Source organism: Lissotriton vulgaris, chromosome 1_1 (assembly GCF_964263255.1).
Source record: "Lissotriton vulgaris chromosome 1_1, aLisVul1.2, whole genome shotgun sequence".
NCBI lineage: Eukaryota > Metazoa > Chordata > Amphibia > Caudata > Salamandridae > Lissotriton > Lissotriton vulgaris.
In genome coordinates, this window is record NC_141685.1 from 1,335,814,167 (window position 1) to 1,335,841,780 (window position 27,614).

At 43.4% G+C, this 27,614-nt stretch overlaps 1 protein-coding gene across 2 annotated transcripts in view; it reads left to right on the forward strand.

The window, feature by feature from the left end:
* Positions 1–27,614, forward strand: part of SCN8A (sodium voltage-gated channel alpha subunit 8) — a 671,454-nt gene that overhangs the window by 620,082 nt on the left and 23,758 nt on the right. For both annotated transcript variants that reach the window (XM_086966390.1, XM_086966401.1), the window contains exon 25: positions 688–792. In XM_086966390.1, the coding sequence (XP_086822516.1) occupies positions 688–792 (105 nt within the window). The remainder of the gene's footprint in view (positions 1–687; positions 793–27,614) is intronic.

A 27,614-nucleotide genomic window follows, 5' to 3' on the forward strand; every position in this document is an offset into this window, starting at 1 on the left:
CTGTTGAGTGCCCTCCTAAAATTAGATGTCACATTTTATCCTTATGAGTTATTGGGGTACATCAGGGTTGGGCAGGTAAAACCCACCCATAGGTGGTCCAAAACTCTATTCTATTTTGCATCTTCTCTCTAACGGTTTTACATTTTAAGAAAGCTGGAGACAAACATGTTCCTACTGTTCTCCTTTACATTTTTTCAAGAAACAGACACGTTTAAAATGGAAACCACACAAGATGATTTTGCAAGTGCAGGATCTGGGGCCAAACTTTTTAATAAGATGGGCAGGATCTTCTCAGAAAATGTTATATCCTGCCATTCAGTAGAAGTATTAGGGTGAAACAATCAGTTGCCATACAAAACAAATGTGACTGATATAGAAGATGGCACTATTCTGAGAGACTGATAAGAAAAGGAAGGCATCATTTTTTGCTGTCAGTTTAGATGCCTCTGATTTACAATAAATTGATTTCTTTGGCATTAAAGGATTTGAGTCAGTCCCACCTAGTTGTTTTATTTTTTAATAATTATAAGTTGTGGTAGAGTGAAATCCATATTTTAGAATTTGGAATCTTTCAAATTCTAAATGTTAATTCCCTTTTAAATGCATTTGCCAGAATGTATGAAGAACCTAACAACTTCTCATGTGTTAATTGTGGGATTGTAACCAGTTCTATTTTTCGCCCATTACTTTGGAGGTCAAGACATCTTCATGACAGAGGAGCAAAAGAAATACTACAACGCTATGAAAAAGTTAGGATCAAAGAAGCCACAGAAGCCTATTCCCAGGCCTTTAGTAAGTATGTTCTTGGTTAATGTGGTTGTTAAAGATTATTTTGGAAAATGATCCAGTCCTATTAAAAAGAAAAAAATTATATATGTTCTCTTCTAACTTGGTGAGTAAAAATATTGAGTACTACAGCTTAATTTTCATGCAGCTAACTGCCACTTACTGTGCAAGCATGTTTGGTGCTTCGGGCAATATAAGCTTATTTCCCTTCATAAAAAGTTCCTTCTGTGTCCTTTTCTTACAATTAGGTAGTGTCATGTGGCAGCAGCCTAACTTCACCTTATTTAAGAGTCAGCCCTGCACATTGCTATGTTAAATTGCTGCAGTTTTTCATATTACATGGATAGAATGTATCTGAGTCGCGTCGTAATCCAGATTTTGGCAATAACAGGAGTTTCTGGCCAAATGGAGAAAATAAGTTTCCCATTTACAATTAAGAACATTTGGAAAGAAGTAAAACATGTAGAGTGGTTGATAAAACATAGATATGCTGTTACACCGCATGCCATGCAGAACAATTCTGAATTATATGATAATAGCACACCCAAAATAACCCTGAACTGAACTGTATTTTGAATGTGACGTTGCCTCATCTTTTTTACTTCAACCAATGGTACCAATATTGGCACAACACTTTTTGAAATTGTTGGAGTTCCATTATCGTTTTGGAATTTTCCTTCTTCAAACGTGCACTCTAACTCTTTATTCTCAGAATTGACTCACAAATAATGTTTTTAAAGATACTAGTTTGTTTAAATGTACTGCCTTTGGAATATCTGTCTGTCGGTCTAGGATCTCATAAACTTACCTTTTTCGGATTGCTGGTGAGCACTGCATTCAATTCAAGAGAATTGCTCAGAAATGTCATCAAGCCCACCAGAAGTGATAACCTCACCCAGGCGGCACAGTTACGCTCTCACTTTCTTTTTCCACACCACAATTGGTGGTAATTTGAAAGGCAGTGGGGTGGGGAGCCATTGAGAGTCCCAATGAATATATACTCATTTTTGGTTGGAGTTTTAGGAAATTTCCCTTAATTGTGCCACATACATTCAGCTTTTAAATACTTGTAAAAATTGTTGACTAATATTGTTAGAGATAGTCTCTGTGAGCATATTATTTGGGAATCGGTCACAATATATGAAACTGTGAGGCCTATTGCGGTATGGCCATATTTGGACTTTCCATATAGAGATACAGGGGAATCCCCTACAACCTGTAGAATAGGGGGCTGCTTTTAGGCCAATTGTCTGTGAGAGCACCAGCCACCTAGCCCTTAATCTTGAAAGCAGTTCTAATAGACTAGTCACCTGTTCCTATAGGCATATGAACAGCTTTGTGGTTGTCAATAAATAATGCTCCTGTTTACTGTGGCTACTCTGAAGTGTTGGAATATTATTTTTTCAGAACAGCTTGTAAACCCTACTGGGTTTAGACAATCTATTTGAAAAGGGGTGCTTTAAAATGAATCCGGTTCAATTGAGATTGCTTATGGGAAATATTGCTTTAAAGTTCTTATAATGCTGAAGACATTTTTGTCACCTTGTTGACCTGTCTTTCAAGTGTGAGTTCTGAGTCCTTGATCATCCCCAACGTCTTTACTACTATTGGCATGGTCTGGGTAGATCTATTTGCCTTTGGCAAGGCAATAGTTGGGTCATAGGTCATCCATGTTCCCCAAGTTAAGTTGTCACTTTTGGAGTGTTTAAGTCTAATAGCATCAATTTGTTAACTGCCTTTAGGCAGTTAGTAAGTTCTGGTGTGTCGAGGTCTGGCTGTCTTTTCTGTTTCAGAATAATCTGGCTGTCATATGAATTGCTGTAACTGTTGAGGTTTAAGGAGTTTAGAAGGCTAGGAACAGTGCCAAAGTATATGTTGACTACACAAGGTCCAGGTGTTGAACGCTGAGGAACACTTGCCTTTTGAGGATATGGTACTGAAGGGTATGAAGATAGAGATAACATTTTTAGTTCTCCAGTGATGTAAAACGGACCCCATTCAAGGGCTGTACCATGTATTCCTGTATCCTTTATTCTTTTGAAAAGGGGGTTGTAGTTCACAGTGTTAAGAGCTGCTGAGAGGTTCAGTAACAGGATTGGCATTCAATGTTCTTGAGGTATTGCCAGATTGCCTCTACCCGTCAGAAATCAGATTGTTGCAAAATAATGGGTGGAGTATAATCTGTGTTTCATATAGTTAGTATGGAATTTCCTGTAGACATAAAATATGGGACTACCAGTTGGTAATCTTCTGCCAACTTTTGAGCAGCTTCACTGGAGAGTGTATTCCCCTAACACTCCAGGAAATTATCTTAACTATTTGTGCTAATGATAAAATTTCTCAGCCTACAGGTAGCAACCCTTGTCATTAAATCTTTACAACTGTGCATGTAATACATAGTGGACGGACTCCTTCTTGTCATCACCGAACTTGTGTACACTTCTATAACAATACTCATTCTCACCCTCGGACCCCCTCTAATCATTCCTCAAACTTGAGACCTGACTGCCCCTGAAGTGGGATCAGATCCATCCCAACATGATGTTGAACATGTTGTTGTCTGCAACTGCCCTTTATTCCCCTCCCCCCTCTCCTGGCAAAGGGGGAGGGATCTGGATACACTCACGGGTGACAAGCAGCGCTGTACAAATCCCCCTTAAATTACATGACAATCAAACTCTGCCCCTACCAGTAGAACCAGGAAAACTTAATATTTTATGAACTGCTCTCTCTCTTCATAGCTCTTTTGTAGGACTGTGAACCCTTCTCTACTTGGAAGAAAAAAAAACTTGGTTAGCATTCTTCAAACTTACCTGTAAGTAGGTCATGAGCCGGAAGTGGACAACTTGTCATGCTCAATAGTCTCAATAATTAAAATAACACAGCAAAGGAACAATTTTAGATTTTAGAATAATTTGTTTTTTGATAGCAATCCTAATGCTGTAGAAAAGAGGTCTACGCGTTTTCGATGACCCTTGATTTAAGGGAAATCTCGTCAGGACCACGTAGCTCAGAGGTGCTCGTTTTCTTAAAGGAAGAGATAGGCTTCGCATTCAGAACAGCTTATTTTTCAGAGGGGAGTGAGATTTTTAGCGTGGCGGGGTCCACAACCCGATGTGTGATTGTGTGAAGGCGGGCGAAAGTCGCGCCTGGTTAGCCCGATAAGTGTAGCACAACAGGGAAAACCGCCGTCCGTCTCTGTCTCTTGCTTCACGAGACTTTGAATTGTAAATAATTTGTATCAACTGATGTATAGCTTTCTCCATGTCTTTTTTGTTTAGGTTGTATGGTGTAGTGAATGACTGTGTCCTTGTATGAGAGATATTTGAGTGATGTAGGCAATGCTTTCAAATTTTATAAAATCTTTCTGAAATATGTTTTTGTTGAATTTTGAAGATTAAAATTGATCCATTCTGGACTAAAAAAGCGTCCTGAGGTTTACTGTTCAATTCAGTAGACCGTTTGGTCACTAATAGCCCCCAAAAAAAGTAAGTGGCAATATTGGTGCTCGTTTTTGGTTTTTCAGATCCGATTTTAGAGCTTGAATCTTGGTGATGACCATATTTGCTAGTATATCATGGTGCCCCCCTCCCCGGCAGAACTTTAGATCCTCTTTTGTGCTGGGTGAGGCCACCTCCCGCTTCCTGGATAGCATTTTCCCGGGTAGGGGGCCTTAAGGTCTGTTATCAAGAGTCAACAAATGATTCTTTTCTTGTTTCCCCAGCAGTCTCTAATTGCCCTCTTCTGCATTCCCCTTTTCCGCAAGGGCATGCAGAAACAACGAGAGGACCAAGACAGGGAGGCGCCCTATTTTAATATGAACCTTAGTACAATGCTCCGAACAGACAGTGGTCATAGTGGGCGGGATCGGCAGGGCACGGCGTGCCCCTACTTTTTAAATTTTATAGAAACCGTCCGCCCACTTTTTTATTTTAAAAATGCATCCCTGGATGGCAGAAATAACCAAGGCCCATGGATTAGGCTTGGCCTTTCTTGGCAGTTTGGGGACAGGCGGGGCAGAGAAGAAAGAGGATCCATCCCTTCCTTCTTACCCAGAGAAGACAAGGACATTGTCCACTTTTCCTGCTCTGCCACTGTCAGCCCCCCCTCTTTTCCATCTCTTTCTGTCTCTGTCTCGCTCCTCCTTACTTGCTGAAAAACGTGACTTTTAGGAACAGCTCTTACCCCCTTTCCTCCCTGTGAAATGGATCCCAAAAATATGAAACACCTTTGCTGGAAATGTCTTCTTTTTTTTTTTTACAGAAGGTGTGGATTTATTCAAATATATATATATATATATATATATATATATATATATATATATATATATATATATATATAGGTACTGTTGTCACACTGTTCCTTCGTTAGAAAGAAAACGGGCGCACTCCTTTTGACTTTCTCCACAATTCCATTTATTTTCAAACTTAATGGCAAGAAATGAAAAGCATTCGATATATATGGGTACGTAATACATCACTGACAAAGTAGAACCCCAACGGTGGAAGAAGGAATATATATTCAAGTACAAACATATTTCTGTTTGGTAAATTTTGAAAATGTATTGCAAGATAAAATTGGCATTCCCCTACTCATTTCATAATCGGTGTGAAAACTTTAATTCAGCTTAGTAAGAAAAGAAACTAACTTCAGACAGTTTTCAAAGTACTTAGTAAACTGAAGATTCATCATGCTGCAGGAATTTAAAAAGACCTTTCTAAAAGGGAGGAAAATGTACTGCACAAATCCTAGCCAAGGAGCAAATCTGCTCTTACAAGCACCCCACAGAAGGCAATGCTAGGGCCTGCTGTAACCCCCATGGTGCAGTTGTGATTGGACCCGTTTTTCCACTCCCTGGGATTCAGGGAGCTTGAACGATCTCTCCCTAGAATTCAGTTTTTTAATTATTTGTAATGCACAAGAATATCAGAGGAATAGCATCCAAGCTGCATGTGGGCAGGAGGGGGTCGTAGGGTTTGGGGCAACCTTATATGACCCTCTAAGGCAAGGAAAGGACAATTAAAACGACGGGCTCCACTGTTGCCCTGTCTTTTCAATGAACCATGTTGCAATCAGGTAACAAATATGGCCACTCCATTGGCAGCTTTTATAAAGGACATGGATTACGACATCTAAATAGCAGAATAGCTGCATCTAAACAGTCCTATAATTGGAGGCCCAATGCCTGAATCCTACATCAATATCTAAATAAGGAGAACTTCTTTTATTAGAGACAGGGTGCAGGGGCATGTATATATTGTTGTATACTCATTGAACTGCTACATAGTCAACAAATGAGGATGGCACAGGCCAACAGATGGAAACGGACATTTTGAAACACATTTTTTTCATTAGAGCATACCAGTAAGCTCTGATTCTGATTGCTGACAGCTAGTTATTTGAGTTAGGCGCCTTGACGCCCATTGGGCATAGTTGCGCATTACAAATGCCATTTCATTCATTTCATTCATTCATCTCTAATATCGCCTATGCCCAAAAAGGAGTAACTGATAACAAATATTCTGAAAATATAGCGTTCACAGCTTTAAAAAATATGTATTTATTTTTTGACCTATAATTGATTATATTGAAGAGAAGGGAAAGAATAAACGGATTTAAAAAAAAGCTGCAGATCACACAAACCAATTTCATTGGGAGTGGCAATTAACTCCTACTTCTCTGAGGAAAGGCTCCATTAAGACTAACATGGAGGAGATTCATTGAAATCACCTGAAGGGGGAGGTGGTGGATGCGGTAAAAGCATTGCAGAGAATGGGGCACTCTGCAAATGTGGGGACTGATGTGGAAATAGTGGTGGAGGCGTTGATGAGAATAATAGTGGCATGGATGAATATGAAGGGTTACATGAGTGGGGGGTGGAAGTAAATGGAAGCACTGGAGTTGATGGAAGTGGCCGCAGTGATGGGAATTGATGTGTGTGTGTGTGTAAAAGATGTTGAGTTGGTGGAGGAATTGTTGAGAGTTGGTGGCAATGGGATTGTTGATAAGAGCTTTCTGTTGCAGATAGTGGGGCTCAAGGTGGTAGAGGGTGTGGTGGTGGAGGAGGTGGTGGAGGCACTGAGTATAGTTGGCTATAAAAATGTGGTACGTTACGCTGTGGACAACTCATGTTTGTATTTATAGGTGGGGGAGAACTTTGCCACATTGTTTTACAGAATGGGTAATACACAAGCCCCCAGCTTCATGAAGAACACATTTTGCGATTCCTTAATAGCGAAAAAAACCGATTCCCTATTAAGGAATAGCAAAATGCTATTCATCAAGAAATCCATTCAAAAATAGCGATTTCTAATAATTCCTTAATTGCGACTCGCAAATTGCGAGTCGCAATTAAGGAATATCTCCCCATTCATTCCTATGGACCTAGAGGCCCATAGGAATGAATGGGAAGACCATCTCAATTTGCTAATCGCAATTAGCGATTCGCAAATTGAGATTGCGATTTCAAGGGTGCAGGGGTGTTCGAAGGACACCCTGTTACACCCCTGAAATTGATGTGTGCACATGTGTTGCGCACACACATGCCCTTAGGGCATGTGTGTACGCAACATGAAACTTACGTTTTTGCTATTTACCACGTAGTTTAACTTCGCAGTAAATAGCGGCCCCAGATTGCGAATTCGCAATTTTTAAATGGTTCATGAATTGCATTTAAGGAATCTCAAATTGAGATTCCTTAAATGCAATTCATCGCAATTTAGCGATTTCTATAATTGCGATTTTTGCATTTGGGATGATGGATCCCAAATGCAAAAATAGCGCTTGCAAAGGGCCAGATTCTCAGAATCTGGTTCTTTACAAGCCGAATTTACTTTTATGATTCTGGCTGCTGGTTGGGTAAATCCTTGCCGCTTATGTGGTGGGCACATATTGGGCCTCTGCTTCCACTTGTTTGGAGGTAAATCTCTGGAACATGCCAGTTTCGAAAAGCTGTATTGGTGTGAGGGATATGAACTGCTCTGCCTTCTAGATTCATTTTGAGCTTTATCAGTAAACGTCTTCTGTGAGAAACCAGGACTGCTGCGTAGCGCTTGTGAAGAAGGACACTGTTGAGGATCTTGCTTTTCATTCATTCATTAATTTCTGGTTTCATTTTGTTGCGTCTTTATCTTCTTTCGTCCTTCGTGTATTGCCTTCAATTGCTTCTTAGCTTCCCTTTCTTTTTCATCATCTCTATAATCTAAAACATCAGGAGGTGGCTTATCATCATGTGTCCATAATGCATCAGGCACTTTCTGCTGCTGTAGTGTCTCAGGTTCTGAATATTTGGAAATGTCATCTTTTTCTGACATTTTTCGATACCAAAGTGCAGCCTTGGGACACAGAGTAAAAAAAAGTCTCAAAGTACGAAAAATAAATAAATAACTAAATAAACAAGACAGAGTAGTCGCAAAGTGACCAGATTAGTTTTATTCACACACAAACACATTAGCGCCGCTTTACAGAGTTTGCCCATGTAGCATTACTTTAGTTTGCTCGTCTTTCTTTAAACAGCATTAAAGGTAAGTGCACCGTTCCTGGAGGTACTGCAGTACCTGGTTGAAGCGTTGAGTGGAAAATGTTTGATGTGCTCCGTATCAGCTGTTTTCCTTATTTCACTTTATAAAATGTGTACCACGGTTCTGTGTTCAAGGATGTGATCTTTTTAAATTTTATTGCTCATGTTTTGTGCGGATATGAGCTATAGACAGTGAAACAGGTCCCTTCGTATCTAATATACCTACTCAAAATTGATTATTCCTGTCTTCCCGACCGCGAAGACCTGAGCAACATGGCTGATGACCGGTGGAGCTGTTAGATAGCTGTGGAGGAGACTGGCCCCGGTTCACCCCCTTGACCATCACCCACCCAGCCGGACATTGGGCATAGTTCACCTTGTCTCCCCGTTGTGTCTCAACTCCCTCTCTGGCTTGTTTTTATGCCCTCCCCTCCACCTTCTTCTTTTACTTCTATCCTCGTAGCCTATACATCTATTCTAAACTGTTTTTCCCGGATGTTGGGACCTGAGCAACATGGCTGATGCCCGATGGAGTTGCTAGACATCTAATGAGGAGATTGGCCCTGGTTTCCCCCTCGACCGTCACCTACCCAGCTGGACATTGGACACAGTTCTTCCTCGTCTCCCTGCTATGGCTCCTTCCTCCCCTCCTTTCCTATAAATCCTCTCAACCTTGTTGTTTGCTTACTGTACATTATTACGCTATTGCAACTGATGCTATTTGTAACGCAGTGTTCCTCTGTTATAGCGCTCTGTTATAGCGCTCTGATACCTATGGGTCTAGCTAGCACTTTATAATAATTTTGATGTACCTTCTAATGCGACGTTCCCCTGGTTAAGTGATCTGATACCTGCGGGTCTAGAAAGCGCTACATAACCATCGCAAATCAAATAAACTAAAAACAGTTTTTTCCTGAGCGCTGAGACCTGAGCAACATGGCTGATGACCTGTGGAGCTGCTTGACAGCTAATGAGGAGATTAGCCCTGGTTTCCCCTTTGACCGTCACCCACCCAGCCGGACATTGGGTATAGTTCCTCCTCGTCTCCCTGCTATTACCCCTTCCTCCCCTCCCTTCTACGATTTATTGAAACATTGTTTATGTGCACTGTACCTTACTATGCTCTTGTATCTGATGTAACTTGTAACGCAATGATCCTAAATGTAAAGCGCTCTGATACCCTCTTGGGTCAAGTTTGCGCTATAGAAAACTTTATAAATAAAAAATAAAATAAATAAAATTAAATTAATTGTTTTTGCCCTCAGAGGGCCTTCCATCACTGTCTCATCTTTTCATTCTGAGAGCATATAGGTTTTTCTTTTTGCCAATGTTGCAGGCTTTTTAGTTATGTTGCTGATGCTCATCTAAGACAAGGAGGAAATATTAGTTGGGGTGGTAAAAACCTGAGAAGTGTGATTGTTTGCTGATTTGGTAGCAGTTGGACAGCGGTTTCAGTTACCCCTTGCAGTGGAGTGTGGACGAGGAGGAGTGTGGAAAGGTGTGAACACTAGAGTTAGGTAGTTGGAGGCTGCAGGTTGTTCAAGTAGGGGAGGTAGGCTACTGCTGCCATGGCTTAGTCTGTTTCTTTTATGACTGCCATTATATTACTAAGTATGTATTAGTGGTGGAGCTGGAAAGTTATGAGTCAAGGGTTTGATGTGTATGCATGGGCAGTAGATGTAATAGCCACAGAAGAAGTGAGTGTAGAGGGGTAAGCAGAGGGTGAAGAGGATGGATAGTTTAGCAGAGCATGGAGATGTTAGGGGATTTAAAGTAACAGTGGAGTAGGGATGATTGTAGGTAGTCTGTCACTGTAGGCAGATACTGAAATGACGAGAGAGGGAAGGCAGGAAGAATGGGGCAATGGTAGAACATTTAGAAGCAGAAGTAGGATAGGATAGTACCTTGGCTGGATAGTTTGGGTAGCTAGAAGGGATTTATGATGGGACCAGTTGATGCCAGGTGGTCTGAGATGAGGTTTTGTGATTCTTCCTTCTTTGGCATTTTGTTGGTAATCTGGTAACTGAGCATAGGGGGTCCTGTCTGTAAATGAGTGGCTTCTGTTGCACGGAAATGTAAGAACTCTAGCAATATCTTTAAAATCCACAGAGCCCTGCCTGGTTAAGAAAGTGTGGCTAGACTAGTGATGGCTCTTGAAGTCACTGAGCCTACAGTTGAATGTCCATGTTCCACTCAGATGGAGAACTGTAGCTAGCTACTTATCGTTTGAATCTTCAGATTCTGCAGCAGTGTGTTAATGAGGTCCACAGGTGTGTAAGCGAAGAACTGGTAGTAGCTGTGCAACCCACAGAGCCTACATTAGTATTAGTACATTAGTAGCTTTGAGGCCCACCCAGATGAGTAGTGTAGTTAGTCTAGTGACGGCTTCAGAGGTCTAATACGAAAGAAGGTGTATGATGTTCACCCAGATGTGTAAGTGAAGACCTCTATGATGGCTTTAGGAAACATACATATTGCAATAGTACTTTTGAGGCCCACCCAGATGTGCAATTGTAGCAACTCTAGCATTAGCATTAGCGTCAACATAGACTATAGTAGTAGGTTGGTGAGTTACGCCCAGGTGAGAAGTGTAGCCAGGCTAGCAATAACTTCTTGATTCCCTAGAGCCTTGCTTGAGAAGATGGTCAGTGAGGCCTCAAAATGATCTGTAAGTGATGAACACTCAGAAGTTTTTAGAATCGACTGATCCTGCAGGAGTAGTTCTGTGAGGCCAGCCAAGATCAGAAGTGTAGCTAGTGTAGCTAGTCTAGCGATAGCTTTTGAGGCCACAGAGCCTACACTATACTAGGTCTGTGAGGATGCCCTGAAGATTAGTGTCTAGTCCAGTGAATGGCATTTGAATTCATTGCTGACTCTCCTCTGATGTCTTAATTAGGTCACCAAGTTTTTCCGACAATTCTGAGCATCCATCAGTGTTGAATGAAAGAGCCATATAGAGCTTTTCCATGCCTGCCATTAATATCAACCAAGATCTTGGCCACCCGTTATTAGGAGGGAAGACAATAACTTATACTAGGTCTTGAAGAAGATGGTATTTATCAACTATCCCACGGAAACCTACGTCGACCGTGTGTGAAGTTCCCCTGGCCAAAACACATCTGTTGTGGAAGATATAAATATTGGTTTGAGGCATGTGTGCTGTATATGCACATGCTTTGCATACTCCTGCCATTTAGTGTTGGGTCCGGATGTTTGAAAGTTGTTTTTCTTAGAAGTCTTTCCTAGTCACGAGGTAAGGTGACTCCTCCTTTCGGTGAAAGTGCGCATGGGCATCGACTCCATTGTTAGATTGTTTTTTTCCACCATTGGGTTCGGACGTATTTTGCTGCGCTCCAATTCGAAACTGGTCTTCGGGTTAACCTTGACACTCAATCCTCTCTACCTCGACGGTATTGTTTCTGTACGCGTTCCCACTTCTCCACGTATTGTTTTGACATCGGAATCGACCTTCTATCGTAAAGCTTCGTGGACGGCCTTTTAGGGCTAACAAAGCGAGGCCTAACTGCGCTTGGTTAGCCCTCCGTCGATGGATCGGACTCCATTCATATTCTGTCCTTGGTGCCACGTGAAATATCCATGCACCAATTCCCACATAGTGTGCAATTTGTGCTTGTCTCTCGAGCACGAAGAAGAAAATTGTGACACTTGCAGATCATTTTGATCAAAAAAGACTTCACGATCGCCAGGCTTGATGTCGAGAGATGCAGCGTGAAAGCATCGAGGACACACCGGACAGCTTCAGTGAAGACTCCGGCCAAGAAGACATTGAGGCATCAGCAGCAGAGAGGAGGAAGCCTTCTTTGAACAAGACTTAAACTCAGACCTCGAGATCAACCTTGGCGCCGAAAAACTTCAATGACCTCTTGCCCCCACAAACTCCTAAAAGACCTTCTGGCCAAGGTCAGCACGGAGGCGACATTTCTGACACCCCACCTCCAGGCCCGGCACCGAAACAACCAGTCAAGCCTTCCGGTTCGGTATCGAGTTGACAAAAGACCTCATCGGAGCTGAAACCTTTGGTGTCCAAGCACAAATCCAGCTCAGAGCCGAAATCCTCCATGCTGAAACCCATTCCAAAAGACCAGCCTTCCTCCGCACCGAAGCCATCTGCACGAATACCTCGATGCCGAAACAGAAAGATGCCCCTTCGGAACCAAAACTGGACTTTATTCCATTTAAAACAGACCCGAAGCAAAAAAAGGTATATATGAACCCTGAGACTGGTCATAGTCATACAAAACCACCTGGAAATGCAAGATCCCCTTGAAGAGAAAATCTGTAGCTACAAGTCCTTTACACCCACCGTCACCTCCACACCCAGCACCTCTTTGTCCACCTGAGAATCCTTTGCACATTACACCTCAGGATTCACCACAGTCTCCCCATGATGATGACGATGACGATTATGGCGGATAAATCTCCCAATAGATCCATGGAAAGATTACATAATTGATCCACCAGGTAACATTGATCCAGACCTTTACCCAGCCAAGCCTTCTCCTCCAGATGACAATGCATCCCACCAAGAACTCATTGTCAGGGCTGCACATTACCATGGAGTAGAAATGCACAAAGAATCACTTGAAGAAGATTTCTTGTTCAGAACTTTAGCATCCACGCATGGGTCATCACAGACACTTCCCATGCTCAAAAGCATGATGCAACATGCTGATGAGATCTTTAAAGATCCAGTCAGAGCAGACATCTTGACTCCTAGAGTGGGCGAAAAATATAAGACCTCTCCTACAGACCCTATATTCATCAAGGGACAGTTGCCATTAGATTCTTTAGTAGTATCTAATGCTCACAAGGGGGTAAACTCTTAAACATCAGGGGATGTTCCTCCGCCAGATAAAGAGCCCAAATCAATTGATGCTTCTGGCGAATGCATAGCTGCTCAAACTGCAAATCAATGGGGCATTGCAAACACGCAAGGCCTATTAGCCATGTATGACGGGGTACACTGAGACGAAATCGAGCATTTGCTCCAGTATCTTCCAGATGAGCATAAAGCTAAAGCACAGGACTTAGTAAATGAAGGTACGCTCATTCTAATACCTCAATACGATGTGCTCTAGGTGCTGCCAGCAACGCATCTAGAGAGGTTAACAACAGCATCCTGCTCAGAAGGCACACTTGGTTAAGGATTTCGGGGCTTAAACCTGAGGTCCAACAATGAACCCAAAACACACCCTTTGATAAGAAACACCTGTATGGTCCTAAGGTAGACCAGGAGTTAGAAAAAATGAAAAAGGATGCTGAAGTAGCTAAATCTATGGGAGCACTGCAGACTACCTCCAACAGAGGCTCCGTTCGTCGCTCCTTTTACAGAGGAGGGTCAAAAACTACATCCATAGATCAAAATACCTCAATTTACAAAGGTAACAACCAGTCCTCTCCCTCCAGAGGTTTCTTACGGAGAGGTTATAGGGGCAACAACTTTAAGGGTAGAGGTAAGGGCAACACACCCCGTAACTCCCTTTCCCCTAACAAACAATGACTTGCCCACGCTTCCCTCTGATTACACCACACCTGTCAGGGAAGAATTCAACAATTTCTCCCCATTTGGCAGTCTGTAACATCGGACAAATGGGTGCTTGGAATTATCCAACATGGTTATTTCCTGGACCATACCTGCAATCCCCCAAACATTCCACCTCGATCTCAAAAGCTGTCTCCAGAACACATTACACTTGCTAAAAAAAGAGTTCCAGTCTCTCTTACTTAAAGAAGCGATAGTGCCAGTTCCAATACAGTTCCAGGGCTCAGGGCTTTACTCTCTGTACTGTCTCATCCCAAAAAGGACGGCTCCCTCAGACCTATTCTGGATCTCAGAGAGCTAAACCATTATATACAGTCAGAGCACTTTCACATGGTAGTACTTCAACAGGTACTCCCGCTTTTACGGAGGCAGACTTTATGTCTACTCTAGATTTAAAAGACGCATATTTTCACGTTCCAATTCATCCGGCTTATCGCAAATACCTCAGATTTGTGATAGCAGGCTAGCATTACAAGTTCAAGGTACTTCCCTTCGGAGTGACTACAGCACCCACAGTTTTTACCGTATGCCTGGCAGTAGTAGCTGCTCATCTCAGAAGACAACAAATACACGTCTTCCCCTATCTGGACGATTGGCTTATCAAAGCCAGCATTCACCAGCAATGTCTACAGCAAACACAGATCACAATAGATCTACTTCATCAACTTGGGTTCACAATCAATGCTCTAAAATCTCACCTGTATCCCTCACAGATGCAGTCTTATCTAGGAGCCAGTCTAGACACAGTCAAAGCTCGAGCCTCTCCCAAGGTAGCCAATATATGCAATATTCAAACTACAATTCTACAGTTTCAACACAACCAAGCATTACCAGCCAGTGTTCATGCAACTGCTGGGAATGATGGCGTCTTGCATCGCAATTGTACCCCTTGCAAGGCTTCACATACACCCCTTACAAGAGTGCTTAGCATGTCAGTGGAATCAATCACAGGGTCTATTAACCGATCTAGTGTTGGTAGACGGCCGTACCCATCGCTCTCTGCAGTGGTGGAACCCACAAAACTTATCAGCAGGCCGGCCTTTCATCTGCCCTATTCCAAAGATGATGCTCACAGTAGACTCATCTCTAGCCGGTTGGGAGGCTCATCTCAAAGATTACACAATACAAGGCAAGTGTAGCAACGAGCACAAGGCCCTCCACATCACCCATCTAGAGTTTTTACCTGTTTTTCTAGCACACAAAGATTTTCAAACTCACCTCATAGCCAAAACTCTTCTAGTCTGAACGGACAACATGACAGCAATGTATTATGTGCAGAATCAAGGGAGGACCCACTCTTGCCAACTGTCAACACTTGCTCAAGCCATTTGGAATTGGGCGATCCATCACAAGATTTATCTTCTGGCAGAACATCTCCCAGGAGTAAACAATCAAATTGCCGATCTCCTCAGTAGAAGGCAACAAATCTATGAGTGGGAACTTTACCCCCATGTTCTCCTTCCGTACTTTCAAACAATGGGGATTTCCACAAATAGACCTATTCGCCACAGCCGAAAACGCAAAATGACAAAACTTCGGTTCCAGGTTCCCACACCCGCTCTCAAAGGGCAATGCCATAGGGATGAACTGGTCAGGGATATTTGCCTACACTTTTCCGCCTCTCCCGCTCATTCCATGGGTGGTTCGGAAACTCAGGCAACCATCCCTCACACTAATTCTGGTAACTCCAACATGGGCTTGTCAACCTTGGAACACCACCCTGTTGGAGCTGTCACTAGTTCCACATCAAAACTGCACCTTACCTCCAGTCTACTCACTCAGAACCCTGGAGAATACAGATACCCAAATCCCAAAGAACTGAATTTAGCGATCTGGCTCCTGAATTCATAGAGTTTGGTTATTTAAATCTACCACCAGACTGTATGAATATTCTGAAATAAGCAAGAAGGCCTACCACCAGAGCTTGCTACGCAACAGAGTGGAAAAGATTAGTTGGATATTGCGATAACAACAAAATCAATCCTTTTGATGCTTCTATACAAAACATTATTTGTTACTTGTTATATTTACAGCGAACAGGATTAGCTTACACATCTCATTGTTTGCATCTTTACAGAATAGACAACATCTGTCACTATTTAGAGTTCCAATAATCAAAGCCTTCATGGAAGGCTTGAAAAGGGTAATACCACAAGTATTCCTCCTGCCCCAGTGTGGAATCTCAACATTGTTCTCACAAGGCTCATGGGTCCACATTTTGAACCATTACACAAGTGCCATTTACAATTCCTCTCATGGAAAGTTGCTTTCCTCATTGCTATCACATCACTGAGGAGAGTTGGTGAGCTACAGGCATTAACTTTAGAAGAACCTTTCTGTCAGCTGCACAAAGATAGGATAGTTCTCCGCACCAACCCAAAATTCCTTCTCAAGGTAATTTCTGCCTTTCATATAAACCAATGGGTTGAGTTACCAGTTTTCCTTCCTCACCTGATTCTGTGTCAGAACACGCTCTTCAAACGCTGGATGTTAAAAGAGCTTTACTGTACTACATAGATAGGACAAAAGACTTACGCAAAACAACTGTTTGTTGTGTTTTCTCCACCTCACAAAGGCAATCCTATCTCAAAATCTGGAATTGCCAGATGGATTGTTAAATGTATTCAAACTTGCTATATTAAAGCTAAAAGAACTTTAACCATATCCCCTAGAGCGCATTCCACTTCCAAAATAGGAGCGTCAGTGGCCTTTTTAGGCAACATCCTTCTAGCTGACATATGTAAGGCAGCTACCTGGTCTACACCACACACATTTACCAAACACTATTGTGTAGATGTGTTAGCATGTCAACAGGCTAATGTATGCCAAGCAGTACTAAAAAGACATTTCCAAACAACTGCAACATCTACGGGTTAGCCACTGCTTTGGGAATATACTGCTTTGTAGTCTATGCAAAGCATGTGTATCTACAGCACACATGCCTCGAACGGATAATGTTACTTACCCATTAAACATCTGTTCTTAGCATGTAGAGCTGTAGATTCACATACGCCCATCCGCCTCCGCGGGGACCTGCAGTTGTTGCAGTTCTTCATTATACATTTACAAGCATGGACATCTCTATATTACACTTACTTACTCCAGTCTCACCCTCTTGCGAGAAAACAATCTAACAATGAAATCGATGCCCATGCACACTATCACCGAAAGGAGCAGTCACCTTACCACGTGACTAGGAAAGACTTCTTCTAAGAAAAACAACTGGCAAAGATCTGGACCCAACAGTAGATTGCAGGAGTATGCAAAGCATGTGAATCTACAGCTCTACATGCCAAAAACAGATGCTTACTGGGTAAGTAACATCCTTCTTCAAATTGGGTCAATAGGAATTATTTGGGGAAAGTTGATAGTTGGTGAATCAATGTATGTGTATGTGAGTGTGTGGTATGTATGTAGAAGGTTGGTTGTAGGGTTTGAATTTATGTAAATCATGATTACCGTACATATGCAAATTGAGAAATGTATTTTGTAAGCTATTGTTGAAATTTGATTAAATAAATTAAGAAAATAAAGTAAGAAGATTGAATTAAGTGAGTGGGGTCAGTTTATTATTGTATATTAGAACATTGGAATGTTGGGAGCTCCATTGCAGACAATGGAGTGCTCCCTGCTTCTACGGGCTGGTTAAGGCCCGCAAAGCAACATTCCAATGTTCTACAAAGGCTTCTCGAAGCTCGAGGGGATTTAAATCCTCTCGAGCTTCGAGAACCCTTTTTTTAATTTGTTAGAACATTCTGCCCTCTAGTGGCAGAATGTTCTAATTTCCTTATAGCCCTTCGTAGCAGGGCTATATCGGCTATTAAAGTCCCGCTGTCTCGTTAAAGTCCCTCGCCTTCGGCTCGGGCCTTTAACGATTCAGCGGGCCTTTAATAGCCGGTACAGCACGCCGGCGGGCTTTAAGGCTATAATAAACTCTTTACACAGGTGACCGTGAATTTTCTATTATAGAGTAAAATACTACACCACAGCCTTTTTGTTGTTTGGTACCATTTCTTGGTGGATTTATGACCTGATATTTGAGTACGTGAAAATGAAACACTGCAGTGCACATGCACCAACTAGATCTATTTCTGTAAATATTTGAGATCAGTGGACAAAAATTGACAGTTTATTGTGAATGAAGAAAAAAATATGTCACGTGCACATTGAAAAATCATTCTTCCCGCCCCTCTTACAGCAGCCTGGGAATCAGTGCTGCATTATTTAACGTTGTTGAGTTAGGGTTGAATGAAGAAACCAATACACCTGGCAGGTTTTGTCATGCTGTGGTATGAATTCACATACGCCCTCCACTAAGTTGAGTTGTAGTGGGGAAATAATTGGACCCCGCCCTTTGAAGAAAAAAAATGTAAGGTTCACCAACCACGTTGCCTAAGCTCTGGCAGAGGGTTAATCATGCCCCTCTCTTACTTAGCCAAAGCGTGTGGGTGCTTTGGTAGTCTTTTACACCCCCATATCCTCTGCTTTGACGAGTGTGGATGAGTTAGCGGAGAATGTTGAGCCCACTTCCTCAGCTCCCTGAGACACCCCACCTCCCACGTTGAGTTGAGAGCTGCTCACTCCTATGTGGCCTGTAGGTTTTTGTGAGCCATGGGGGTGCAACAGCTTCCACCTGCCCCACTGTCCTATCCAGAATTGCAAACAAATGGCCGGGGGTAGGTGTGAGTTGTCTCCTTTATCGGTGGCATTCCAAAATCAGCGAGCCATAGGTTTTTTTGTGTGATTCTGCATCTTTACAGAGACATTGCTTTTTTCGGTTTTATAAAAATATCCCAATAGATAACTGGTCTTACAAATAAGTAACTTTTTCTTAATTATGAAATCATTACTGACCACAAATGCCAATATTCCTTTCCTTGCTGTGGATCCTTTAACAGTTTCGCAGAGATATTCGCTTCAAAAAATGTTGCTAAATACTTACCTATCTGGCTGCAAATGCAACTTAAAGGATACAAGTAAGTATTTTTGGTCTTTTTGGAAGAAGCCAGTTCTTGTCTAAGATTATTTTAAAGGGATAACAGAAGGCTGTCCATGTCAAAAGAGCAGTGAAAGAAATTGCAGTCAGATATGCAACAGCTGCAAAAATCTGAAATTAAGTTAAGAGTAGTCTGATTTGTTGGATTTTTATGGTAAAATCAGAAAAAAACACTGCTCCCTTAATAGAGCCAGTGGCTCCACTGCCATGCTCAGCTATAGTGATTGGGATGTCAATTCATTTTGTATGAATTACCATCCCATTGCTACCACTGGGGAGTACCGGGTTGTTTGACTTCACTGAAAATGTCATGATGCCTAGATCCTTCAAGAAGAGTTATCTGTAGCACATCACAGAGGAGGGACAAATGCCATCTGGTGTGATTTCTTTTGACACTTTGTTCACTTCTTAACATGAAAATTTGCACTTAGCCAGACATCAACAAAATATTTGCTATTCATAGGCAGTGTCCGCGATAGCCACTCGACCCTCTCTTCGGGCACCTGACTGGCAGAAGAAACATGTTGATCCTCCTTATCTAAAATGCTTTACGTAAGCTTTCGGGTTTTAAATTCTACTACAGCTAGATATTGAAAAATACTAGTCAACCTTAGGTAATGTTAATATTTTCCTGAAGCCATGAGGTTCCAGCTAGCTCTGAGGTAATCAAGTTATTGTTACCAATATTTTTCTCAGGCACACCGTAAGACTGGAGCCACATTATTCCATTATCGTGAGGCTCCAAAGGGCTTCTAAAGGCATTCACTGCCTATCCTGTTTATGCATTTGAAATGGGGTGAGGATGAAGCCTAGTCATGAGGCATGCCTCAGTGGTGAGCAATTGTACAAAATCATTTAAACGAAAACATTTGTTTCCCATACAACCACTATTATACAGATTGTTCCCACTTCGTAAAAGGAACTTGCTGTGTTCTTTGTATTGGTTTGTAGCAAAAGGACAAAGAGTAGGTCATGTCTTCCTTGCGCTCCTCCCTGTTTTCACAAGTATGGACAAGACTATCCATCTTGCAGTAGACCTTTTAGATGTTGCCAAATAGTCATTCACGGGCTCATAATTCACAAAACATTGTTTAGCTTTTCAAATATATTTTGTCTTATTTAGGAAAACTCGTAAGACTTGTAACATCAATGATGTGGGAGCCTCTCTTTTCAGCAGATGATGGGTTTGGAAGAAGTTGCGAAGAGGTATATATTAACCAACATGAAACATACTACAATTCTGACACAAAGATGGAGTTATCCGCAAAACCATTTCATAGTTATGAATATATATTTTATTGTATTGTAATTGCATTTGTATAGCGCTTGAAGAGGCGTTGAAGTGCTTTTTCGGCGAGTAGCACACTACTCCGGGACCCATAGAGGATTAGTGTTGAATTAGTATAGTGAAATATGCAAGTATGCAAGTACATTTTAAGTGGTGGATATGTTAGTCAGTTATTTGGATACGGAAGGATAGAAGAGGAAAGAAGGTTTGTATTTATATAGCACTTCTAACCCCTGATGGGGTGTTGAAGCGCTTTTTTTGGCAAGTAGCAAGCTACTCCGGAAACCCATAAAGGATTAGTGGTGAATTAGTTTGGTGAAATATGAAAGTAATTTCAGTGGTGGATATTAGTCAGTTATTTGGAGTGAGAAGTATAACTGAGGGATAGAAGGGAAAGAAAGGTTTGCATTCATATAGTGCCTGCTACCCCTGATGGGGTGTTGAAGCGCTTTTCTGGCGAGTAGCAGGCTACTCTGGGACCCATAAAGGATTAATGTTGAAAATTAGCATAGTGAAATATTAAGTAATTTGAGTGGTGGATATGTTAGTCGGTTATTTGGTTTGGGAAGGGTTAGGGAGGGCTAAAAAAGGAAAAAGGGTTTGTATTTATATAGCGCTTGTAACCCCTTATGAGGTGTTGAAACGCCTTGTTGGCGAGTAGCACGCTACTCTGGAACCCATAAAGGATTAGTGGTGAATTAGTTTAGTGGAATATGGAGTTAGAGAAGTGAACATGTTAGTCTGTTATTTTGATTGAAAAGGATAGTGGAGGGATAGAAGAGTGAATGATTTGATTTTTTTAGGTCATAGAAGTAGGAGGAGGCTTTGGGATGAGTAAAAAGGTTTTTTTGAGGGGAAGAGTCAGAGGGAAGAGTTTAGAAAGGTTTGTTTTGGGGTATATATATATGTACACGTACACACACACACACACATGAAGGTGAGCAGATTGTAATATTCTATTTAATACCATTGAGAAGTGTTGGAAAGGGCTACGCCTCACAAAAAATGAAGCTTCCAATGAGTCATGATGACTCTCCCCTCCCTCAGCAATGGTAAAAAAATTACAAATGTGCTATTATTAATTCATTAACAAAACATACAACAATTGCAATTTTATTATAATTAAAAGGATAAAGTGTTTCAAAGTTTAATTTTATTTCTAAGAGGTGAAGTGATCTGCTGAACTCTAGCATCGCAATATGCCTTGTCTTGCTTCGAATGTGTGCTGTCTTGTCGGCCCGCACCAGCGATCCAGTTGTGATGACCAATCATGCATACTAGATTCCGTTTGCTATATTTGTGTTAGTTCCCAAGAGTCAGGCTAAGGATATCAACTTAATTTGTAGGCTTCAAATTAAATTTCTTTCACATTTATAGTGTAGTGATTTGATGTTTATTTATTTAGCATTTTGGTTTTTATGCATATATACTTTACTGAACTGCTAATATTCAAATTTCTAAACAGATGCAGACTCTCTGCATAGGCTTTGCAGAACTCCAGAGTACTAGAGACCCAAATTTCTCATTTCATTTAAATGATTGCTACACCAAAAGCCACGGGTCCAGAGGCCCTTATGAGTTGTGAATAGTCGCATCGGAGGTCACAAGGAGCCGCTGGCTTCTTGCCATATACAGTCCTTTGTCTCTACCTTGGTCTACTATCAGTCCTTAATTTCAACTGGTGGTTTCCGGTGCACAGCACCAGCACTTAATTGTCAACACCGGTACTCATAACAGCCTGCCACATGGTGGCACCGTTTGTTAATTTAGAGATCCGAACAACAACAGTTGTTTATCAACTCAATATATTTAAGAAAGGACTAATACTGGCTGTCAAAGCCATCGTTACAGCTGTGTGGGCCTGGAATACTTTGAATTGCCTCACTTGTAGGAGTGTGATGGTTAGTAGTTGTGTTGGTACAGTCATTGGCAGCGCTGGCAGGGGCCATAGGTGGTGCAAGCTGCAGTGCCCTCCTGACGAGGACCCTTGTACATATTTTTTTACAAATTAAGCAGTGCCCAATATGCGAAAGAGCGACAGGCTCGGTGATGGGGAGAAGACCCTCTGATCCCATAATACCTTCTCAGGAGCTTGCCACGCTTTCCGTACAACTCCAGCTGGTAAGACCTGTCCTGCGTGCCAGCCAGGTTGGTGGAGCGGCAGGTGTATGAGCCGGAGTCAGACACCTGGGCCTTGCCGAGCTCCAGAGCTCGTCCGCCCTCTCCGTAGGCGATCTTGGGGCTGGAGACTATGGGGCGTATCCTTATACCAGATGATGCTGGGGGCAGGGTAAGCCGCACGCCTCGCACTGAAGCACCACTGCGTGCCCCAACAGCACGGGCACCTAGGTCACCCCATCCGCTGCCCTGATAGTGGGGGGACTGTGGATGTTTAGCCATGGGATGTTTTATTCATAGGATTGTATGGCTGGAATCTGTGCTGAAGCACTTGTCACTATGAAGGATGCTTCTTGTGAAGGATGTGGATTTATGCATAGCTCAAAAGGGGAATCTGTCAATTTAGAAAAGATAGTTAAATGTGTATATAGGTTGGAGGTTCAAATATCTTTAAAAGCTGTCAATAATAAAAGACATAATGTTTGAAAGGAGTCATATGCATTCCCATTTTCTGTGGATTTATTTCTCTTGGTTCAACCTCCGTGCACAGCAGACAGTTAACACTTGATTGCTCTTTCACATTTTTCCTCCTTCCAAGGTGTATTTGGTCAGCAGTAGCCTGTGTCCCTGCCTTCAAGAAATAACTAAAATAAAGAGGTGCACTATTACTGCTTATGCCATCTGTTCACATTCTTGCCCTTTTGGTATCATGTTACTCATTTATCTCTGCCCGGCGCATGTCGCTCTATGGATTACTGGAACTTCTCTGATTACCCCCCATTTTTGGTGTCCGGCATGCAGCATCCACCTGCCCATGTGGCTAAGGTGGTTGTTTCTCACTACAACCCAGGCGTTTTATGTTGTCACCTGAGCACTTTGAGAATGTGCTAGGCTCAGGAGAGGATTGGTAGTGGTCTGGGGACCCTCTTGAAACCCAGGAAGTCTTTGAGGAGAATTTGGACTAGTATGGGGAACTTGGGGAGGTCAGTGGCCTGGTTATTTCTCTAGATACTGGCATGCTTTCCGCCAACACTGGCTATGGAGGAGGGGGCATCGTATGCCATGGTGGTTAAGAGGGCAGCCGCTGTCCTTGGACTTGATCTGTCCTTGGTGCAGGTCAGGACTAATCTCCTGACTGAGATGCTTAACCTGGGGCTTCCACTTCCGAACCCCTATTGCCCTTTAATGAGGCAGTTACAGACGTCCTTCTAGGAACGTGGTCCAAGCCTAGCACAGGGGTTCCTGCTATTAGGATGATTGCACACCGCCATTGACCAGCTCTGAGCGACCCAAAATTCATCAGCCAACCCCTACACCACCCCCACCCCAGAGAGTTTGGTGGTGCAGGCCACTGCGTCCCAAGGCGCATTTCCTTCCGCCCCTCCGGATAGGGAATCTAAGAGGCTGGATTCATTTGGGAAGACGTTGTTTTCTTCCTCCAGCCTGGCATTGCGGTCAGTGAATACCGCATGCTTATTAGGCCGTTTCTCCCATTCCCTTTGGGAGACGGTTGTGCAAATGCTGCCACAAGTCCTGGAGGAGGCCCGGGCTGTGCTCTCCCAAGCTGTCAAGGATGAGAGAGATGTAGCAAAATTCACCATACGGTGTGGCTTAGATACGACCGATTCGCTGGGCAGATCGATTTCAAAGATGGTGGCCTTGAGGCACCAGGCCTGGCTTCGAACAACTGGCTTCTCAGGCGATGTCCAAGCCAATTTGATGGACATGCCCTTTGAGGGAACCCGCCTTTTTGGGGAAAAGGCAGACTCGGCCCTGGTCAGGTTCAAGGACTCTCGAGCTACGGCCAGATCCTTGGGCCTGTCCTCCACCCCCGTGTCCAGTCTTCCTTTCACCCCTATTGTGGCAAATGAAGGGATTTCCAGCCGCGTCAGCCCTTTCACCCAGCCACGGTCCCGCACAGACCCGCCAAGCCGTGCGAGGATGTGAATGCGGTGCATTCCGATCTCGTAATGGAGGACAGAAGTAGTCGACAACACTGCCCTCAGCAACCGCAGCCTCCAAGCAATCGTAGGCTGATTCCACAGGACTACACTACTCCAGTTGATGGAAGAGTTCATCATCATCTCCTCCACTGGAGATCCATAACATCAGACATGTGGGTCTTGCAGATCGTCCAGGAGGCCTATTTTCTATCTTTTCTTTCTTTTCCTCCTCCTATTCTGCCAAATCTGAAACGGTCGGCGGAGGATCATTTAAAGTTGCTCCAAGAGGAAGTTACGGCTCTTTTGGCCAACTGAGCTATAGAAAGGTTCCCAGTTTCAGACGTAGGCAGTGGCTGTTATTCCTGCTACTTTCTGATTCCGAAGAAGAACAAAAGGCTACAGCCCATTTTGGATGTTTGGACCGTCAATCTCTTCCTCAAAAAGGAGACATTCAAAATACTCACTCTGGCTCAGGTCTTGTCTGCCCTAGATCAAGAAGACTGGATGGTAGAGTTGGACCTGCAGGATGCGTATTTTCACATTCCCATCCTGCCAGGACACAGGTTTTACCTGTGTTTTAAGGTAGGCCTCGAGCACTTTCAGTTTACCGTGCTCCCTTTCGGCCTTACCAGTGCCCCTCAGGTATTCATAAAGGGGATGATCACAGCTCATCTGCACAGGTTAAGGGTGTCAGTCTTTTCCTACATTGATGACTGGCTGTTGAAGGCGTCATTGGGCCGGCGAGCCTTCTGCATTCGCTGGGGTTCTCTATAAACGTGCTGAAGTCACACCTGACTCCTTCTAAGACACTTCCTTTCATCAGAGCTGCTCTGGACACAGTGCAGTGGCAAGCTTGGCCACATGAGCAGCGAGTCCAGGATATTCAGGCTGTCATTCCGATATTTCAGCCTCTATCCTGGATTTTGGTGAGACTGACTCTGAGGCTGTTGGGCCTCATGGCCTCTTGCATCCTGTTGATAAGACACGCCGGGTGGCATATGCGGGCTCTGCAGTGGGATTTGAAGTTCCAATAGGCACAGCATCAGGGAAATCTCACCGACGTTGGTCAGATCTCGGAAGGAACTGCAAAATATCTGCAGTGGTGTTAAACAAACCGTGGTTGGGTCAACGGTAGACCTCTCCCTTCCCCAACCAGATCTTGCAGTTGTGACAGATGCATCACTTCTGGGATAGGGCAGCCACCTGGGAGAGGTGGAAAGCAGGGGACACTGGTGTCTGGCAGAGACGGGGCTCCACATAAATTGTTGGAGCTCTGAGCGATTCGGTTGGCATTGAAAGCATTTCTTTCCTCTGTCAAGGGGAAGTTAGTGCAGGTGTTCATAGAAAACACCACTGCCATTTGGTACTGCAACAAACAGTGCTGGGTGGGGTCGTGGACCCTTTGTCTAGAGGCTCTTATCACTGGACATGGCTGTAACAGCAGGGCATAACCCTGTTGGGTCAAGACCTGGTTCTCTGAATGCCAGGGCGGAAAAACTCAGCTGTCAATGTCTAGCGGATCACGAGTTGCGTCTCTAGTCGGAGGTGGCACAAGGTCTCTTTTAGTAGTGTGGAGAACCTTGGTTAGATTTGTTCACCTCTGAAGAGAACGCACAATTTCAGCGATACTGCTAGCTGGAGTTTCCAAGACAGCTATCACTAGGCGAAGCTTTTTGTCGTGAGTGGAGCTCTGGCCTGTTGTACGCCTTTCTGGCCATACCACTCCTGCCCAGGGTTCTAAAGAAGATCAGGAGCGACCAAGCCCAAGTTATTCTTGTGGATCTTGACTGGGCAAGGAGAGTCTGGTATCCAGAGCTTCTAAGAATAAGTATCGATGCTCTGATCAGGCTGCCCCTTTGGGAGGATCTTCTGTCACAGAAGGGGAGGATTCTCCACCTGAACTTGCCAACTTTGCGCCTCCATGCATGGAGATTGAACAGTGACAGTTGATAGCTTTTGACCTTCCTCCAGAAGTTTGTAACGTTATTCTGGCAACCAAGCGGCCCTCTACTAAGACGGTTTATGCCTGCCATTCACAGAAATTTGTATTATACTGTACAGAAAGGTCCATTGACCCTCTTTATGCTTCTCTTTCTACTGTACTTCGATTCTTTCTAACCCTTGCCCGGCAGGGCTCTGCCTTGGAAACTCTCAAGGGTAACCTTTCTGCTCTGTCTGCTTTTTTTGCAGCTGTCAGACCAGTCCTCTCTCTTCTAGTCTCCTATTGTAAATAGATTTCTAAAAGGGCTGGCTCACTTATTTCCACCAACGCCCTGTGTTATGCCGCAGTGGGTCCTTAATTTGGTCCTTACCTATCTTATTGTGTCCCTTTGAACCTTTGCACAACTGTTCCTTCTGGCTGTTGACCATCAAGACAGTCTTCTTAGTGGTGATTACATCTGCCTGGAGGGTGAGTGAGTTGCAGGCGTTACCTTGCTCGCCTCCTTATGTCCTTTCCGGACAAGGTGGTGCTTCGCACCCTGGCATCCTTTTTACCAAAAGTTGTGACCCCATTCCATCTGGGTCAGTCCATCACTTTGCCCACCTTCTTTGATCCCCTGCATCCCTCTAAGTAAGAGGAATGTCTCCACCAGCTGGACCCAAAAAGACCATTGCCGTTCTACCTTGACCGCACAAAAGAGTTCCGTGGATGGCCAACTCTTTGTGGGGCATGTGGGAACGAAGAAGGGAAGGGTAGTGCAGAAAAGGACCATTTTTTGCAGGGTTATTCACTACATCAAGATCTGTAATTCTTGGCAAAAAAGCACCCCCTGAGGGATTAAGGGTTCCATTCCACCAGTGGAAAGGCCTCGACTACGACCTTGGCTCGGGGTGCCTCAGTCTGTCAGGCATCAACGTGGGCTTCTTTGAACATGTTCGCAAAACATTACTGCCTTGATGGTCAGGTGCGCAGGTACGAACATTTTGCCCATTCAGTGCTACAAGACTTCTTAGTTTAGGATGTGAGTCCGCAACCCACCACTGGGACAGTATGGCTCGGGTATCTGATTTAAAGGTAAGGAATCTGCAGCTAGAAGTCTCTACCAGATGAACAAGTTACTTACCTTCTGTAACACATTATCTGGTAGAGACTCCATCTAGCTGCAGATTCCTTACAGACCCACCCATGCCTTCACGCTTTGCAGATTGATATTGTAGGACTAGGGTTGTTTCCCCCCTTTCAGGGTCCTAGCTTTGCACACGATTACGTAAGCTACTTCGTGGCTCTGCGCTTCTGTCGTGGAAAAAAATTAAAAGTACTGATTTCCGCATGCCTGAGTGGCGCCTAAATACAGGCACTGCAACGTCATAACCAACGCCGATGACATCACGCAGAGCTGAATGGAGCTACCTGACGTCGCGCGTAAGGGGTATTGCTAAGCAAAAGTTTCCAGATCAAG